This window comes from Clarias gariepinus, chromosome 27, assembly GCF_024256425.1.
Source record: "Clarias gariepinus isolate MV-2021 ecotype Netherlands chromosome 27, CGAR_prim_01v2, whole genome shotgun sequence".
Lineage (NCBI taxonomy): Eukaryota > Metazoa > Chordata > Actinopteri > Siluriformes > Clariidae > Clarias > Clarias gariepinus.
This window is the reverse complement of record NC_071126.1, coordinates 16,744,416-16,763,322: the sequence shown is the minus strand read 5'-3', so window position 1 is coordinate 16,763,322 and position 18,907 is coordinate 16,744,416. Positions and strand designations below refer to the sequence as shown.

Below are 18,907 nucleotides of genomic sequence, written 5' to 3'. Positions count from 1 at the left end.
GAAAATGTAATATTGAATAAGTATATTTAAAAAATCGCGATACTTATAGAATCGCAATTTAAATAAAAAAAATCGGCACCCGAGAATTTTAATAATATTGTATCGGAAGGTGACTGGTGATTCCCATCCATAATTAAGTACTGTGAAGGTTTCATTAAATTCTGTCCAGCGGACACGCCCACAGTTTGACGCATATGCGCAGTATGATGTGATAGCATGACTAGCGCACGTTTAACTTCAGGCAAATACCGAAGGACTGGCAATTGTTTATTTAATTATGTCTAACCAGTTTTGAGTGATGCTGTAATAAAATCTGCCTGGACAGACGGACATACAGACAGAAATTTTTCTGCGACTTGTTTCGGGTCCTCCAATGTATAAAACGTATAACATTGAAAGCGCGAGTTTCGACCAATTGTTTGACCGTTGTTAGTGCAAATCAGACTCACGTGCAAGGCGCGAGAGAGTCAATTCAATATCGGTTCCTGCGCGTGACACGATCGGACAGAAGACCACTTTAACGTCACACTCTTCCTCGTTACTCACACTGATAACATTCAGTAATCTACACACGCGTCCAATAACTTCAGCACGGACTTGCTGGATACTATCGTGATATTCAAAATAAACACTGATCCTTAATACGGGCTTGAAAAAAAAGCGTCTCAGAACTGTATTCTCCGTCACCGCCATGAGGAATAAAGCTACGGGATTAAACACGCCTGCAGGGCTCTCGTACTGCAGCCTCCCAAACTTGTCTTGTTTAACTTTCACTTTCGTTTTGACCCCAGCTTTAACGTGACCAAAGATCTGATTGGTTGTCACAAAGGAACATGCTCCTTTCTGATTGGACGACAAAGCCACAAAAAATATTTTGTACATTTTACTACATTTGGTAAATATGCTCAGTATATTGTATAATTGCTTTTTCTATACTCAAAAGTACTAAGTACTAAGTTTCAAAAGTAACTGTACCAATTGAAATGTCACCCCAACCCACAACTATGATGGCGTTTGCACTAGAAAGAAGCAAACTTCACACAGGTCATTCTATTGAACAGGTGAAATTTGGGTCATAAAAAGCTCCTGAAATATATTTCTTTCTTCACACCTTGAACATTCTTTACATGCCCTTTATACGGCGCAACTTACAATTTTATTTCATTATCCATCTGAGCAGTTGAGGGTGAATAGCCTTGCCCAATCGTGGCAACTTGGTGGTGGTGGTGGTGGGGTTTGAACCTGTGACCTACCAATAGTAGTCCTATAGTAATAGCCATAACAGAATGTTAAACTTGATGTTAGTTCACTTCCTGCAAACACAAATGACTGTAAGAACAATGACAATTAAAAGAAAATTATAACTATTTGCAAAATGGTTACCTTGCGTAAGACCACATGGTTTTCAATTATGTAAAAAATTAATTATTAGAAGTAGTCAGTCTTTTTTTTCACAATTATAATTATAAAACTAGAGAGCGAACATTTCTGGAGAAATTTTAAGTGTGCCTCTGCGACGGCCGGGTCAGTTCTAATGAGTGTGGCTACTATTCAGTGCGTGGTGGCGCCTTCCGTTGCATCACAGTCAGCGAGCCGCACGGGATGGTGTAACATACGTGTGGGTCGTCTCGAAACTGCGGGACAAGTTTTAGGGATATAATAAACTGATTGCGCAATGATTTCTAGGGGAGGAGAGTACTAAGTGTGCGCCGGCACACTTAATGAGTAACGCCAATGAGAGACCTAAAAGTTTCGCATAAAATTGCTAAATACATGGTGATATTCCTAAACAAATGAAGAGACACCTGACATAACTTTTGCACTTGTCCAGTGCCCTTCATTAATTTCTAATTGTCAAATGTACTATAAAATAAAACTCTTTTTGTGTAACAGTAACATAGATGACATTGGGGATGGTTGGGGATGACTGATACCCATTTCCCATTTGCCTGCGTGTTGTTTTACTTACACCTAAGGCTGGCTACGAAGCTAACTAGCTTCTGATACCTCTCTTTCACCTATGCAGGTTGACTCGCGGTGAGATGCAGTGTAAGGCACCGTGAGGCACCGCGAGTGATCGCACGACTTTTCTCGAAGCTTCCACGAGGACCGGCAAAAAAATGCAATGTTAGTGTAAGTGAGATAAGGGTATAACACAAGGCTGAATCCCAAATCCCTCTGCAACCCCTCAAGTGCACTATTTGGTGTGTTGAACAAGTGATTTAGCACCCTAGCAAACAAGCTTTCCATTTCCATAGAGTTAACATAGCTGATATTCTAAAGCACAAAAAGTGGAAACTGCTTTCATCCTGTTAATTACGCTAACTCTCAGACACCAGTTCGGCCAGTTAAGTTCCTCCAGTCGCAGGAACCAATTTGTTGAAAGACCAAAATAACTGGTTAAATAAACAAATCATAATCTGTTGATAAATGGCGTTAGTGGACCGGTTGTATTTATGCCTACAACCTCAACAGAGCCATGCAGATATTCATCACAACAGCAGTCACTCTCATGTAATAATTTAAATGTGATATTTTAAAATGTGTATAATTAAATATGTGAGTACTTTCCAAATAATCTGCACATAATTCTGAAATGACTGATTTTGGTTAGTGTCTGTCATATAATCCATCGAATCAACTGTGAAAAAAGAAACATGTATTATAAGATTTATTGTTTTGCATCCGTCAGAAAAACAAACAAGAAAATGAACCAGGGCTAACATATATACTGTCATGCATTGCGAAAGTCAATGTGTATACCAAGATCTGGCTATCATAATGTCTCAGGAAAGGAATTGAGCCAGAAACATATCAAACTACACAATCCATGATAGACCAACATCCTAGCCCTGATGAGTCACTGCTGCAAAATCAGTAAAATTCGAATAAAACCATGCCATTCCATCCCTCTTCCCCAAATTACAACCATCATTTTCCCTGTAGAAAAATCAACAAAGATAGCCAGAAAAGAACAATCCTTGTTCATAGAGTAAACAGCCTTGCCATGGAAAATGTTGCTTTTTCTTGTTTGGTGTTTAAGAAGCCATTGTTAATTTAGCTCCAACACGATCCAGGCAAAATGGTTTATTGGCACAGGTAGTGTTTATGATGCACAGCAAGCAAATTCCTCCATTTCATGGCATGCTATGGTGTCCCTCTAAGCGTGTGCATGGTTTAAGATGTCAAGTCTGCTCCTGAAAACCTTTTTTTTCCAGTTACATAAAATCGTCAGAATCGTTACCATCCTGTAAAACAAATAGACATTGAAGGATAGACATTAGAAATACAGATTGGGCATCATGTTACGCCAAGGTAACTCACTACAGTTTTCTCAGTATTCCTAAAATTAAATAAAATTATTAACCCTGCATTTAATAGAGTACCAACAACACAAATATAATATATAGAAAGAATGATTAAATGACTGCAATAAATCTATAAAATGCTTTTCATTTTCCTTGTAGGAGAATTGTCACCTTGTACCTTATAGGTAGACAGTACCAGGCCCAAAAAAATTCCTATTTCTAGGGCTGCAACAACGAATCGATAAAATCGATAAAAATCGATTACTAAAAGTATATTGCGATTCTTTTCAAAGGTAAAGTGCAGGTTAATTTTATTTACTTTACAGCAGTGATTCCCGTTAGTGTGTTTTTAAAAATAAAATTTGGTTTTCAAGTGTTTTGGAATACGAGCCGCTTCCGTAACAAATTATGCTCGTAATCCAAGGTTCCACTGTATCTACTGTATTTGGCATATGTAAAGCATACATGTCTATGTTTTTTGTGTTAGTCCATTTTTATTTTATTTTATTATTATTATTATTATTATTATAACAGCTCAAGGAGCAACATGTTTGTGTGTAGGAATTAATCGACAGATTAATCAATTATTAAAATAATCGTTAGTCGCAGCCCTACACATTTCAAAATGGTCAAACTACTGGCCTGCACCAATCAAAGAAAACAAATGAGGACATCTGAAACTATTACAATGAAATATAAAGGCTTTAGTTTGCTAGGGAGCATAAAGATAGAAGCAACAGAAAGAATTCTTATTACGAAAAATCCAAATCATCAATTGGTTGGAATAGAGTGTGCGACTTTTATTTTTGGCCATGCAATGTAAATATATGTATATCTAATAAATAATATGCATTAGATATACATATTATAGCACATAAGTGTTATCCAATAGAAAGGCATTTAGGTGACAGGTTCCTTTATCTGCTAATTTAATAAATTTTCTACCAAAACACTGTTAAATAATTTGTCAAAAGGATGTTGATTCATTTACTATCTCACAAGTTTATTGTTCCTATAGCAACAACCAGTGCATTGACTTGTATGGTAGGAATTTTACACACAAATTGTAAATGAAGAGGTGTTTATTAAGAGGATTTGAGGTTTATTTAGAGATATTCATTTTTGGAAGGAGTCTCCAGTGTAAGTGTTCATTATTTTCCCATTACAGTGTAGTCAGTTAGTGTTCTCGTTGAAAAAGTTGCTGCTACATTATGAAACGCAGAAAACTTTGGCATGTTTTGAAAATTTTTGAACAGTATTGAATATTTTCACCAGGCCAAGTGAACACACTTAAGTGAGGATGACTAAGATTAACAATAAGCACACTAGTAGGAGAGAAAATAAATGGTCCTACCTCGTTTGTGGTCATGTTTTCGCTTTTCATAAGTGATGAGTAATTTCTGTAAAAAGAAACAGGTTTAAGCTTTAGCATTACAATGGAACTTATTCTTAATAAATTCTGAGAAGTATATAAGATAAGCTTATACGCGAGGTCCAGGATTTATTGACAATTTGATCATCATGATACCTCAACTCTTCCTGCTCCTTTTTCCTCTTCATGTCTTCCTTTTCCCTTTTCTTCATCTCCTGAATCTGGACCTTTTTCTCGTTTCGATCCTCTCGTTCTCTGGACTCTTTCTCCGCTGCGAGATCGGGGTATTTCTCCTCCTTTGTCTTCTCTAACCGGTTGATGATTTCGTTGATTTTCTTTTCTACAGCCACTGTTTTGACCTGTTAATGACAGAATACTCCTTGTAAATAATTATGCTTATGCTTCCTGGATCAATTCTAAACAGCACAGGTAAAGTGATGAGAGACATCCCTGAAGAACCGGATAGGGATTGTGGAAGATATTTACCGAAAGACATTCCTTCTGGATTTTTTTTTTTTTTTTACAATTTCAGTGCAGAACTCAGAATATCACAGAGTGATATGTATAGCTACATTTCAGGTGAGTGTTCACTTTTCCATCATGTTTCTTGTACCTCTTTCTGGCGATGAAAGCCAATCTGACCCACATCCATGTCTCCGGTTTTCTTCAGGTTTCCCCATGGCGTGTAAACAACGTTGATATTGTTCATTTTGCAGCCTGTCAGTGACAAAGCAATCACATGTTAAATCAAAGCAACACACAAAAATAGGTGGAATCTGATCTAGTGACATTGTGAATTACATGAACACCATAAATATTACTTAAATAAATTACTTAAATAAGTCAATGCTGAGTCCTTGAGCAATATCCTTATATTCAGTAAATCTGGACAACTTTGACAATTTCTCAATAAAAAAAAAATCAAGCTGCATATGAACTAACTTAATTGTAATAAATAAACCATGAAAAAATGTGGTATTCATAGAAATCCGGTTAGTTTGAAAAAATACACTTCTATCCGATGAGAGCTCCTGAACTGTATCAGTCTGCATACACAAAAAAGTGAACCTTTAGTTTTAGCTTTAAACTTGATAAGGACTTGATATTTTTCAAATAAAAATACAAAATTAACGTGAAATATTGTACAACTCAGTTGTTTCATTTTAATCAAAAAGAAAAAGAAAAAGAAAAAAAAAATGTAAAAAATAAATTGCCCCAAATTTAATTGGGCCAAAATTCCTCCACAACGATGTGAAAGACTCATCACAGTTATTATAAAGGCTTGATTGTTTTTGTTGCTGCCTAGGGTAGCCCTGATGCTTTGCTGATAAATGAAAATAATTAATATTATTATTACCATTACTCTAGTGCTTTTTCCCTCGAGGTGGGCGTAACTATACATGTCACTCATTAGAGCCAATTGACATGATAGTTTAACGTGTTTGGAAGAAAGCGAAATAAAGGCACAACAGAGCAGCCAAAAAAAACTTTAGTAAACTATGAAAAATTAACATTCAAAGACGAATGGACAGATTAACATATGTCTATTATTCCTGGGGGAAGTTAAAACCAGTTTGTCTCGCATGTTTTGAAACCATTGCGATAATAAAAAGCAATAGTGTGAAACGCCAATATGCGATAAAACACTGGTCATAAGATCAGACATATCTGTAGTAGTCCAAAATTAGCGCATGTAAAACATTTAGGGCCAGTATGATAGAGCAAGCAAAATTCATTTACAGCCCAGCAGCACTGAAAATAAAGATTTACTGAAGATTGTTGTCTGTATTCCCATACAATAATAACATACTAGACCAGTTTATTTTAAACTAGACTAAGTTCAAATTGTCCATATGTTTAAGAAATTACTGAAAACTGCCAATAAATATTATTGAAATGCTATAGGAATTTTTGATTGCTTTATATCTTTATACACACACACACAACCGTTCAAAATTTTGGGGTCACTTTCTAACTCCATGATCGTTCCTGATTTTTATTTCTTTCTACATTGTAAAGGAATGCTGAAGGCGCCCAAAAAATGCATTAATCTCCTTTGAACAGTTGATATTGAGATGTTTCTGCTACTTCTGCTCTGTAAAGACTTCATAACGCCTCTAACCTGAGGTGCTGTTAATTGGTCATTTTTCAGGCTGATTACTCTAAATGAACTTCTGGTCTGCGGCAGAGGTAGGTTTTGGTCTCGCCCTCCTGGGACGGCCTTCATGAGAGCCAGTTTCATTATGGTGCTTGACGGATTTTGCAAATGCACTTGACAATACTGTTCTTGCAAGAACTATTACAAAATGGCTGACCTCTGTGTCATAAAATAACAACTAACTGTTGTTTTTGTTGTTGTTACATGATTACCTAATTCCATATGTGTTATTTTATAGTTTTCCCAGTATTGTTGTAAAATGTAGAAAATAAATCACTAAACAAAAACAAAGAAATTTGCAAGTGACCCCAAACTTTTGAACGGTAGTGTGTGTGTGTGTGTATATATATATATATATATATATATATATATATATATATATATATATATAGTGTGTGTGTGTGTATACAGTATAGACTCACAATAACTGCATTTAAGAGATCTCAATCCTAACACAAACATGAAATTCAGACCTCTGCTCGAAGAGAATTTTATTGACCAGACTTTATTAAATACTAATTCAGTACCACTTATCTAATCATTAATATGACTCATGATTTATTCAGTCTAAAAAACATTAAAGTACACTTTACCTTGAATGCTATTGTTCTTGACGAGCTGTGCGCAGTCGATTAGGACTTCTTTGGGTATGTCCTCTATTGTCTTTCCCTTTTATGCAAAAAGAAAACAATTTGATTAAACTGCTATGATTACGAAACACACCGAGGATTAAGTATAAGTAAAACGGTATAAAAATAAACATTTTACTTTGGGCATTCTTAGGTACACGTGTGCAGACGAGAGTTTATCCACGTGAAACCTGAAAGACAAAAGTCGCTGTTTACACCATGTCACCACTGACTGTAATTAGAATATAAGGGCAGACTACAGCTCCATTTAGGGTCAACTCCACAAGTATTTGCAAAATTCATGAAAACATACACAGAAGAACAACACACGTTGTCCTTACCAAATGTCCTCAGGCCAGCCGTATTTTATAAGATCTTCATCTGGTGGGTAAAGAAAATGCTTGTTACTAAAGTACAACCATGAGAAATGAAAACAAAAAACAAACTGAGTATATATAAGAATGAGCTTTACTTTCATATTTGTCTTTGCCCATGTAGATGGTACAGGGTGGGGACACAACTGCAAAGATAAAAAAAAAAAAAGCCTGTTCAGCATAAGCCATTAAAGCCGGTTTCCTGAGATAGATCACTGTGGTAGAAGAGGAATAAAACACTACAGGGCATGCAGTTATAGGAAAATAATCAACCACAACAGGCAGCACAGCGTTTTATTTACAATTTACTATATAATCAGGGATGCTTATTTAGACTAAAATGAACTTAAACAATACATATCTATCATTAGACACACAATATATAACCTTTATAAAGGGTTTGTGTTTCAGAGTATCTATTTACTTTACATTTGTGTCTTTCCCTATCCATAACCTCACAGATCCTGCCTCCTGGATTCTGAATGGTTATCATTTCACATCTCAGAACTGCGCGCCAACCGAACAGTTTCATTAGCCAATCGCAAAACAGGACCAACCACAATTAACTAATAATAGCACAGGAGGCGGGAATTGTCCGAACAAGCAGATAAATATAATAGTAATAGTTGTAATAGTTTATATCGCTAAACAGATTCTGCCATTTCTTCTGTTCAGATGTAAAGCTGCACTCACCGGCGCTGGTAAAGTAGAAGACCATGATTCCACGCTCAGTTTAAAGACGAGGCAGATGTGAAAAAAAAAAAAACAGGAATCGCAAGCGTTCAACATCACCTGACAACTAGCATGCTACGAGCACTGACAAAGCTGACACCGGAAGTAAATCAAACATCTGCCGCTATATGGAAAGGTCATTTCCGGTGCGTTTTATTTTTCTCACTTGTTATTTAACGTTTAGAACGTTAAAAGTCATTAAAGTCAAAATATCTTCAGATGTACTTCTGACACGTACATTTTCATTTAGGTTTTAATTTGCTAATGAGCTGCATGACAAATGAATAAAATGGTTGAAAGTAATAAAGGGCAGAACAAAAGTCTCAATACCATAAGAACTTAAAACGTGTAATCGTCTATAATAATAATAATAATAATAATAATAATAATTATTATTATTATAGTTGCAAAGCAAATATGATTGGGCCCAAGCACCTCCGCATCACTGCTTGGGTCGCACCACAAAACTTGTGTGCTTTTTGAATATGTTAAGACCTCTAATAAGCTCTAAATGATAAAAGAAAAACGTCACATTATGATGTCACTCAAAGTGATGATGACTTAAGTTATTAGTCATTTTCTGGCACAATTTTAAGGTATTCCCCTTAGCTGAATCGTTTGAGATATATATAAAAAAATCTCACAATTTTGCATCAATTTTGCAAAATCTCCTGTGAAGGGCCCAGCCACTCTGAGTCCTAATGGCAGCAAATTCCAACCAGTTTGCTGATTTTCATGACTTTTTAAGAATGCTGGAAATGCTGAAAAAAAAAATTTGTAGGAGAACAATATGGCTCTTCGCATACTTCACATACTTCAACATGCCTGTTGTCATAGTGCTTGGGCACTAATAATAATAACAATAATAATAATAATAATAATAATAAAAGTTTTTATTTCTTAAAATGTTCTTAAAATGTGTTGGTTTCCCAGCTACCGCACTTTCTAGTAACAGGCACTCCCTTAATACATCCTTAATTTGATTTAATGTGGGTTATTTTAATGTGTCTACTTTTAATTTAGAAGTTTCCTTTGTTAGGGTACACTTGTGTTATTTTTCTTTATTTGATTTAATTTAATAATTTTACAGTCACTCTTATAGGACATTTATTCTGAAATAACTTCTTCCCGGAAGTTGTTTTGCATAGCACGGACTCGCGCAAAAAAGAAAAAAAAAAACGAGTTTGGCGCGCGGTTCAAAAGCCAGACTTGTCAGCGCGCGCGAAGAAGGAGGCAGCAGGAAGACTGACAGTTTTGTTTTCTTTAAAAAATTTAAATCAGTTAAACTGAAGCTATCATTCAGTAAGTGTTTTATTAAGAGTTTGTCTATTCCTTCACATTTAAATCACTTGGTGTTAGTAGGATATTAACACGACTGGTGTTGTTATTCGCGCGCGCGACTAATGTTGGCGGCGTCGCGAGCTGTTACAGTTACAGCTGAATATTTTACCTCAGAGTAAAAATATCTTCTGCAGCGGATGTGTACAGAGATAAAATATATTATTCCATCTTTAATCATTATACAGCTATCGTTTACTACTAAGTTTTTACTGAGATTAATTGCTAAGTCAGTCGCTGAACAGAAAACGCGGTCAGATTTGTGTTGTGGTTTGGAGTCGAATAAGAGCTAGCTTAAAGCGAACTAGCTGCTTTACAGTAATTAGCGCCTTTCTTTTCTTTAATAACCTAGTGTTCTAGAACATTCTAGAATTTTCTGTAACATCTTGCATGACCTAAATACATATCAGACAAGTTATAAATCAACTTTCTCTCTTCACATAAGCTTCAGGTCACTGAGCTGGTAAGAAACTTTTTTGTCTGTCTATTTATCTGTCTGTATATACATGCACATTTGGATAGAGCCATCTTGGGAAAAAATTCTTATAAGAAACCATAATGATGTGCATCCACTTGTGTGTGTCAGTATTGTATTTATTTAGTAACTTCCAGGTTACAAATAAATCATAATTTTTTGGTAATAAATGGTGTGTGTGTAACTGTTGTATAAAAGCAATATCACACTCAAGGTTGTGCTGTTGTACTAGATGTCAGCTTGGCTGTGATGTGTTTAGCACTCATGATTTCCAGCACAACAGGACTTAATATTGCTAAAATATATTGCTTCCATTACTGCCATAAAAACATTTTCCTGTAACATTAATTTATCTATTTACTTCTCTACTAAACTAATGTTTAAAAACTATTTTTGATCAATTAATAATGCAACATAAAAATAAAGAGACTCAATCTGTATTAAATAAAAAAAAATTCTTAAGTATTTTTGCACAGATTTGTAAACTCAGAAAAAGCAGGATGAGGTGTTCTGTTAGGTAAATAAACAAGAAAAAGTCTTGCTGAGAAACCACAACCTTTCTTCATTTGTTGTGTATGGATGTTTCTTCTACAAAAACTTAAATTTGTAAGCAGACAAGCAGTCTGGAATATTGGCCCCCTATTGTTCTACCTCTAGGTGCTAGGCCAAAGTGTCAATTTTTTTTGTTTTGTTTCAGGCAACATGAAAATGTCAACTAGTGCATCCAAGAAGAGAAAACAGTGTTCTCCAAACACTGAAAAGTAAGTGCTCTATTTCTCCCTCACAAATAATGATATAGTACATGGTGTATGAAAAGTCAAGAATAAATGTGAACACATTCAGCAAAATTGGTGTAAGCTACACTGCCCCTTAAATGTGATACAGTGGTTGAGAAAATGCATAGGCCATGTAACTTGTGTTATAATAAATGCTAGTGTAAGTACCCCTCGTTGATAGGAAATAGAGTTTTAGAAATAGTTTGTAGAAGTAGGTTAGGTTTTCTAACTAATATATATTGGTGCAAGTGTTTGTCTACACTGAGCAATTAGCTTGATGGTATCTTATTTTAAACTAGACTAACATGTACCCATTGTTGACAGTTAAACAGTTTGTGGAAATAGTAAAAGGTTTAAGCTAAAAATAATCTGATCAGCTTTAATGTAATCAGTGATAATTCTATTTTAGGTTGTCCATGTACATGTCGGCCTGTTTTTCTGTACAACAGAACTCTCTGCCTAACTTGTTAATACAAAGAAATAAATTTATCTTACACCTTGTTTAAACTAAATTGTAAACTTTTTTGGACATCAGCCAAATACACTCCCTGTTTTGTTTTGTCTTAAAACAACTCTAACATTCGTAATAAAAAGGGGAAAACTGGAAACTGGTTTTGGGTCCTCTAATGTATAAAATATAAAGATATCATCGAAGGAGCAAAATTCTTTATTTTTCTATAATTGATTCCACTAAAGCTGTGTAATGTTCCACACAGTAATCCAGCAAAGAAGAAAGCCTTGAGACAGGAGACTTGCCCAAAGAGAACATCCGCTCGGCTGAAGGAGAACTGCCCGTCTCTTCTGAACTCCCCTGAAAGGATGCGCTCTCCATCGCGCTCTCCCGGTACACCTAGGAAGAAGCGGCGCACCTCCACACTGGAGTCTCCTCCCAAAAGAGCGTCTCCTGTCAAAGCCACCTTGGGAGCAGGCTCGTTTTACAGCAAACAGAAACCCCTTTACCTCACCCCGCTCGAAAGAAAGGTGCTCAAGGAAACTAAGTCGCCTCCATCAAACCAAGATCAGCCGAGCGCTCCCGTGTCTTCAGCAGGAAACAACAAACCCAAAAAGCTGAAAAAGAAGGAGAAAGCGAAAGTGCAGAAATCCAACCTAAAGGGCTACTTTGCTCCTAAACCCAACTGCATGCAAGCAGATTCCTTTACAGACAGTGTGGAAGTGAAGAAGCAGACTTCTATCACATTCAGTAGTTTAAAATCCAAAAACAAACCCAGGATCGTCGTCGGTGCTGCGTTCTTCGGCACCGGAAAAAAGCCAGCTTCCATGTACAAGCCACACGCTCTGAAACCGAAGCCCAAACAAGCCATCCCTCAGAAACCAGCAGTGGAGAAGGGCACAGCTCCAGCAGAGAGGGAGCGCTCTCCGGTGCGCCAGGCTGTTTTTATTCACAAACCTAAACCTAATCCTCAGCTGCCATCTAAACCCAGGGACTGCGGTATTTCTGAGGGCACAGAACAAACACCACGTTTTCAGACCTTGAGTCTCCCTAAGACCACTGAGGTTAATATGGCGGTTGCAAGGACACCTCATTCACCAATCAAATTCTTGGTCTCGAATACGGATCACCAGGTAAGTCTCCTGTCAGTGTCCTGTTTGTCATTGTGATGTTCGAGTACGTTTTAAGAAAGAAAAGTTTGGTTGTTTGTTTGTTAGTTTTTTTATTGGAGCTGTGAGAGAGTCTAGTCTAACTGTTTTTCCACATGTCAGGTAAAAAGTGCCACGGCTTAAATTTGATATGGATTAATTGTTTATTTTATGAAACTATGAGGGTAAGTCAAAAATTATGTGCAATTCAGTTATACAAAATATTGACTGTACTGTTTTATCAGCGCTTTCCGTTCAAAGCTACTGTCTCCCCAGTCACTGTAAAACTTTTGCAGTACAAGTAAAAGTACCACTTGTGATTTGCATGAAAATGCAGCACGCAGTGATTAGTTTTTACTGTCTGAGGGTATTGACTAGGTGTGCAAGAATGGATAGGTATCGATAACATTTGTGGATCTCCCTATATTCCTCATCTTGCTCCATCAGACTTTCACCTGATTGGTCCCCTGAAAGATAAAGATTTGCTTCTGATGAATGAAGATAGCAGTGAATTGTGGTTTGCAGCTTAACCTAAAACGTTTTTAATGAGGAAATACGAAACCTTGTTGACAGATAGACAAAGTGTATTAAAAAGCAAGCAGATTTAAAAAAAAAGGTATGCATCATTTTTCTAAGTGAATTCAAATAAATTCTACAGCCAGAGTGCGGATAGTTTTTGACTCATCCTCATATTACTAAACAAATTGTACACAGTACCACCCAGATGCTTTGTTAATTCTTTAGTTTATTAACATCTTGGCTTAAATGCAGAAACCCAACAAAACCCAACATTCTTGCTGTTTTGTATTTGTATTTTTATCTTTTAAATATTTGCAAAACCCTTTTTTTTCCCTTTCTTTTTTTAAGGCCATCACACCTGCCAATCCTGATTCAGAGACGGTGCTGGACATCAGTGAAATCAGTGCCCCAAATAACAGCAGCTGTTTAGATAATGGTAAGTTCCAAAAACAAAACAAATGGCTAAAACAAACAGTAATTAAATTTTACATGAAATGATACAATGCTGTGTTTTGACTTCTCAGACACTTCAGCTGTGTACCCAATCTTTGGCTCAAGGAGGTAAGTAATAATATCTATACATGTAATAAAACTGTAAAGTTGACTTGTCTTTACATTGAAGATATTTGCGAGAATATAATTGTGTGTGGGGTGGGGAGATTAGACAGACAAAAATTCTTAATGAACGAGGTCTTACACGTTCATTCACTTCATGGTAACCTGTAAAAAGTTTTGTTTGTTCCAAAATTTAACAGATGGTGCTGTACATTTCTTTTTTAACGTGCCTAAGTGTGCAATTAAATTCCATGCAGGCACATCTAGTATATAATATAGAAAGTCAAAGTGCGTGCGTCTCCATTCAAATATTAGAGAGCGCAACTCATATTGAACCAACCTTAATTATGAGCAAATACAATTTGCAGCTGATCAGGTTCTTAGAAACAAGCTGTTTCAGTGGCAGTGCACCATTGCCAACTGAAACATGTGGAAAAAATTTTTACTGTGTAGTTTTAGCTCAAATAGAGTTTTATTATAATGATGCATTTTGAACAAGGAAATGAAATAGTAAGACCTCAAGTGTAACCGTGGTAAACAAAGCCAAAATTAGAACACATGAATATTCATGATAAAATATGTACTACTCATTCTGGTCATTACACATTGCACTAATATATTGATAGATATGCTATACACAGTCCTGATTCTGATTTATTCATTATGATTCATGTTAATGATAATTGTTTTCTTCTGTAGGCCTCAAAAGAAGCGTGCTCTGTCGTCCCCTCTGAACTGCAGTACCCCGTCTGCAGGCACGCCGTCTCTCATGGTTAAAGAGAGGAGCGCCAGAAGAAAGAAGGAGCTGAAGAAGCAAAATGATGATGATCAGCTTGTCATTGTGAGTCAAAGTGACTTACTCGCTCACTCACTCATCTTCTATACCGCTTTATCCTGTATTCAGGGTCGCGGGGAGCCTGGAGCCTATCCCAGGAGGCTTCGGGCACGAGGCAGGGTATACTCTGAACAGGGTGCCAATCCATCGCAGGGTGCACACATAGACTCACACACTAATTCACACACTACAGTCAATTTGGGAACAATGTTAACCACTACACCACTGTGCCGCCCGGTTAAAGTGACTACGTGGATTAAAAAAAAAAAAAAAAAAATCAGATTTATGCTGTGTAAGCTGAAAGATCCCCTCCTGTGTTACAGGATGCCGGTCAGAAGCAGTTTGGTGCTACGATGTGTAATTCCTGTGGCATGCTGTACAGCGCAGACAGTCCAGAGGACAACTTCCAGCACACGCAGTTCCATCAGCGCTTCCTTGACACGATCAAGTTTGTGGTGAGGAAATGTATATGTTTTGCACTGACTAATTTATTTGGAAGATGATTTAATGTTTTAAGCAAATAAGAAGGATACACTCTCAGCACTGCTGTTATATTTGTATATATATATATATATATATATATATATATATATATATATATATATAAGAAGAAAAATTTTATTTCTAGACTACTGCTAAACGCACAGAGGACATATGCGAATAACATTGGTAATATTGTTGTTTGAGAGTTCCAGCATCCTCAGTTCAATGCAGAGCTCTGGTTACTCTTGGTAAATGGTTTTCCTGTGTCCTTTCCGTTTCCATCATGTTCTTAGTGTTCCTCCTACCTCCCAAGAACAAGCAAATAGGTAAATCAGTCATACTAAAATCACCTTAAGGAGGAAATGGGTCAGAACTTAAGTCAGTGTAAGGGTGTGTTTAGGCCTCACACTCTTTATTCCTGGAAAAGTATGCCAGACAAAAATCCCTGACAAATAAAGTGAAATCAAACTTACTAAATGTACAGATACATGCTAATGCAGTGTATATTTTTTTTGCTGAATTTTGGTTTTCCTCTTGTTGGTCCATGAAGGGCTGGAAAAAGGAAAGAGTTGTGGCAGAATTCTGGGATGGCAAAATCATCCTTGTTCTTCCAGACGACCCAAAGTACGCAACTAAAAAGGTGTGGTTTTTTTTTTTGCATTATGATACTTGCAATGTGAGTGAATGGATATATGTGTTATTTAATTATAGAGGAGTGCATTTAAGACCCTGTGAGGTGAAAATGAACCTGTATTCTGTGGTGTCTGGTTTCAGGCAGAAGACGTGAGACGTATTGCTGATAGTGAGCTGGGATTTCAGCAAGTCACCCTCAGCAGTCCCAGTGCTGCGAAAACCTACCTGTTTATCAACAGTGACAAGATGGTAGTAGGCTGCGTGGTGGCTGAGCCTATAAGACAGGTGTGTTTGTGTGTGTAAATAATGCTCATTTCCTGTCAATGTTAATATTGGAGTGGAGAAGTACTCTTACGAAAAGAGCTTAGATTAATCAAACCGAGCACATCCTTTATGATTAAAGTGAAACAAAGTGTATTTATACAGAGGCTTTCTGAGACTTTCTCAGTTAATCATCAAAGTGCTGTTCGGCTTGCAGGCGTTCAGAGTGCTGGCACAGCCGGAGAAGCTCAAGGACATGACCAAAGAGGACTTCATGGAACATCACAGAGCCTGGTGCTGCTCCACCGTGCCAGAGAAAGCCATCTGTGGAGTGAGCCGAATCTGGGTGTTCAGCCTGATGAGGAGAAAGGGCATCGCCACACGTCTGCTAGACACAGTCAGGTAAACATTCGCACTTAATGACACCATCGTCTTAAAGAATGTGTAAAGTACTATACAGGATGTGCCACAGTGTGTAACATGTAAGAATCCTAGCATTGTGCTATGCTGTTTCAAAAGAATAACTTATTACACTATTTAGCCATTACAGTCCCAAAGTTTGTTTATTCTTTTTATTTAATTAGTTTTTTATTTTACATTAACAGTAATCACAGGATTTTCCAAAGTTATTTATTCCTCATGTCTGCAAATTTAAAAACTGTCATGCTCTTTTCAATAAGGAATGACGTACAGTACTTATACATTTATATTCAATGTAGTAAAGGAAATTTTTTAGCAGGTAATTTTTCCAATAATTATTAGTACTTGCTTTATAGCAGCTCTATTGAAGAAGAGATAAAAACCGCAGCTGGTTGCATTACTGCAAACTATTCTGTCCTGAAGACTTCCAATGCCAGAAAACAGTAAAGTTACAACTTTACTTCTGATTGTTAGTGTTGACTGAGGTGTAGTCTGAGGTGCTTCATTCAATTCAATTTAAATTAGAAAGATAAGTATGAAACATTTGAGAAAATGTTTATTAATTAAAATGATCAGTTTATCCCAGATGAGCAAGCTGCAGGTGACCATGACATGAAAAAACTCCCTAAGATGGGAATAGAAAGAAACCCTGAGAGAAATTAGACTTAACAGGAAACCCCTCCTTATTAGTGTGATATCAGATAGCAGGGATTGACTGTGTGTTGGAAGACTGGAAGTTCAGTATAACAGGAGAGAAGTTTAAGTAAATATGGACTCCACTTTCGTTATTGTAGGCTCGGGTACAAAAAACAATTTGAAGGCTTGTTAAACAACTCTGTACAGGAACCTCCATATTAACAACTAAACGATTGTCTATGTGAAGTAATTAAAATATATGTTTATCTGGCTTTAAACAACTGTTAAGTGTCTTATAATTAAGCACAATTACAGAAGGGAAAGTGCAGCTGCACTTAAAAAATGAACAGTCAGTATGACCATATACGTAAGTGAATATGTGGGACATTTTTTTCCCCTTTCTGAGCAGACTGATCAAATACTGTTCACCAAGGGAGAGACTTCCCTTTTTAAAACAGACACAAGGTCATTCTTTAAGCATCTGATAAAATTTTTATTCATTTAGCAAATATGTTACCATGAACAAACCTGCATATATTCTAATCATCACTATTTTATATTTGTACTATAACACAAAAACAGTTTACTAAAATATACGTAAGTGTGATATTGCTTTTATACAATAATTCTAAAAATGATCATGTAAAAGAGTTACACAGTATGGCCAAATATGCTGCAACATTTTCCACCCGTAGAAACTGATGCTAAAGAAATAGATGCCATATAGCATGCTGGCTAGTTGACATTAAATTTAAGTTCTTAAAGGTGCTTTACCTGACTCAATAGGGAACCCTCATCATCCTCATTTGAGTGATATCAGATAGTAATAAACTAAGTGTTGGTTCGCTGAAAGTTCTGTATAACATGAGAGCAAGTTAATATGGAGTCCACTTTCGTTATTGGAGATTTGAACACTTGTCTCTCTCCCCCCCTCATGCTTATTATTAATCTACATGTGAGCTTTTATATTTTCTTAGCAGCTTATTTTTTTATTAGATTAATATTCTTTGATATTTTTTTCTAGATAACATAGCTAGGAAATAGAATCTACTGTTGCACCACAGTATAAACCCTCAAGATACTCTATAGACTGAGCTAAAGGATGTGTACATTAGTGTGTGAACAGTGTTTTCTTACTTTTCTGCCTTGTTGCAGGGGATCATTCATGTATGGAAGTCCACTAACCAAAGAAGAAATTGCCTTCTCCGACCCCACTCCTGATGGCAAGCTCTTTGCAACAAAGTACTGTGGAACGCCCTCATTCCTAGTCTATAACTTCATTGGCTAACTGTTTAATAGTTTATAAACGAAGAAATGACCTGCTGCTTATCTGTTTAATGTTTTTAACAGTTTACTTTAGTGTTAATGGATGTTTTTACCAATACACAATTAATGGAACAGTTGAAACATTAATTAAACAAGTGTTGTTTTTTATAACCTCAGCAATTGAAGCTGTACAGTTTCATAAATTTATATCAAAAGCATAGTAAAATTTAGACAATGAAACATGTCTCAGTTTAGTGTTTTTCTCCCTTACTCTTAAATTTAGGTTGAAAAAAAACAAACTTTAATAAAAGTTCATTACTCAGGCAAATTCATGTTTCAGATTTGGAGTAGTTAAACAGTCCAAACTGACCCCTCATAGTCTGAGTACAATCTTCCGCTAAAATGTTTTATTTGCAGTCTTTTTTTTTTGTAAATATTTTAAATAAATGTTGCTGCTAAGCATGTTTGTGTTTGGTCCAATGTTTGTTCATAGGAAGTGATAAAACACTACGTAATGAGTGCAACAGTAGAGATGGGG

General features: G+C 36.3%; 2 protein-coding genes across 5 annotated transcripts; one reads left to right on the top strand and one right to left on the bottom strand.

Moving 5' to 3' along the window:
* Nucleotides 1-2,642: 2,642 nt before the first annotated feature.
* On the bottom strand, nt 2,643-8,674 carry ccdc25 (coiled-coil domain containing 25). Its single transcript, XM_053489420.1, has 9 exons — nt 8,535-8,674; nt 7,940-7,987; nt 7,809-7,848; nt 7,607-7,658; nt 7,432-7,507; nt 5,294-5,397; nt 4,837-5,039; nt 4,663-4,708; nt 2,643-3,248 (listed from the first exon to the last, which is right to left on the bottom strand). Exons 1-9 carry the CDS (start codon nt 8,557-8,559, stop codon nt 3,219-3,221), a joined length of 624 nt encoding a protein of 207 aa, XP_053345395.1. The 5' UTR covers nt 8,560-8,674; the 3' UTR covers nt 2,643-3,218.
* Nucleotides 8,638-18,831, top strand: esco2 (establishment of sister chromatid cohesion N-acetyltransferase 2). 4 transcript variants are annotated; one of them, XM_053489418.1, is made up of 12 exons: nt 9,801-9,875; nt 10,357-10,374; nt 11,084-11,147; nt 11,879-12,746; nt 13,629-13,716; nt 13,805-13,841; nt 14,535-14,676; nt 14,994-15,125; nt 15,704-15,793; nt 15,928-16,071; nt 16,265-16,449; nt 18,259-18,831. In XM_053489418.1, the coding sequence occupies exons 3-12, from the start codon at nt 11,089-11,091 to the stop codon at nt 18,389-18,391; spliced, it is 1,878 nt and encodes a 625-aa protein (XP_053345393.1). In that variant the 5' UTR covers nt 9,801-9,875; nt 10,357-10,374; nt 11,084-11,088; the 3' UTR covers nt 18,392-18,831. The 4 variants fall into 4 exon arrangements, with proteins under 4 accessions (XP_053345394.1, XP_053345391.1, XP_053345393.1 ...); XM_053489419.1 differs by lacking the exons at nt 9,801-9,875; nt 10,357-10,374 and adding an exon at nt 8,638-8,719; XM_053489416.1 differs by lacking the exon at nt 10,357-10,374 and having other exon boundaries at nt 9,770-9,875.
* Nucleotides 18,832-18,907: the final 76 nt, after the last annotated feature.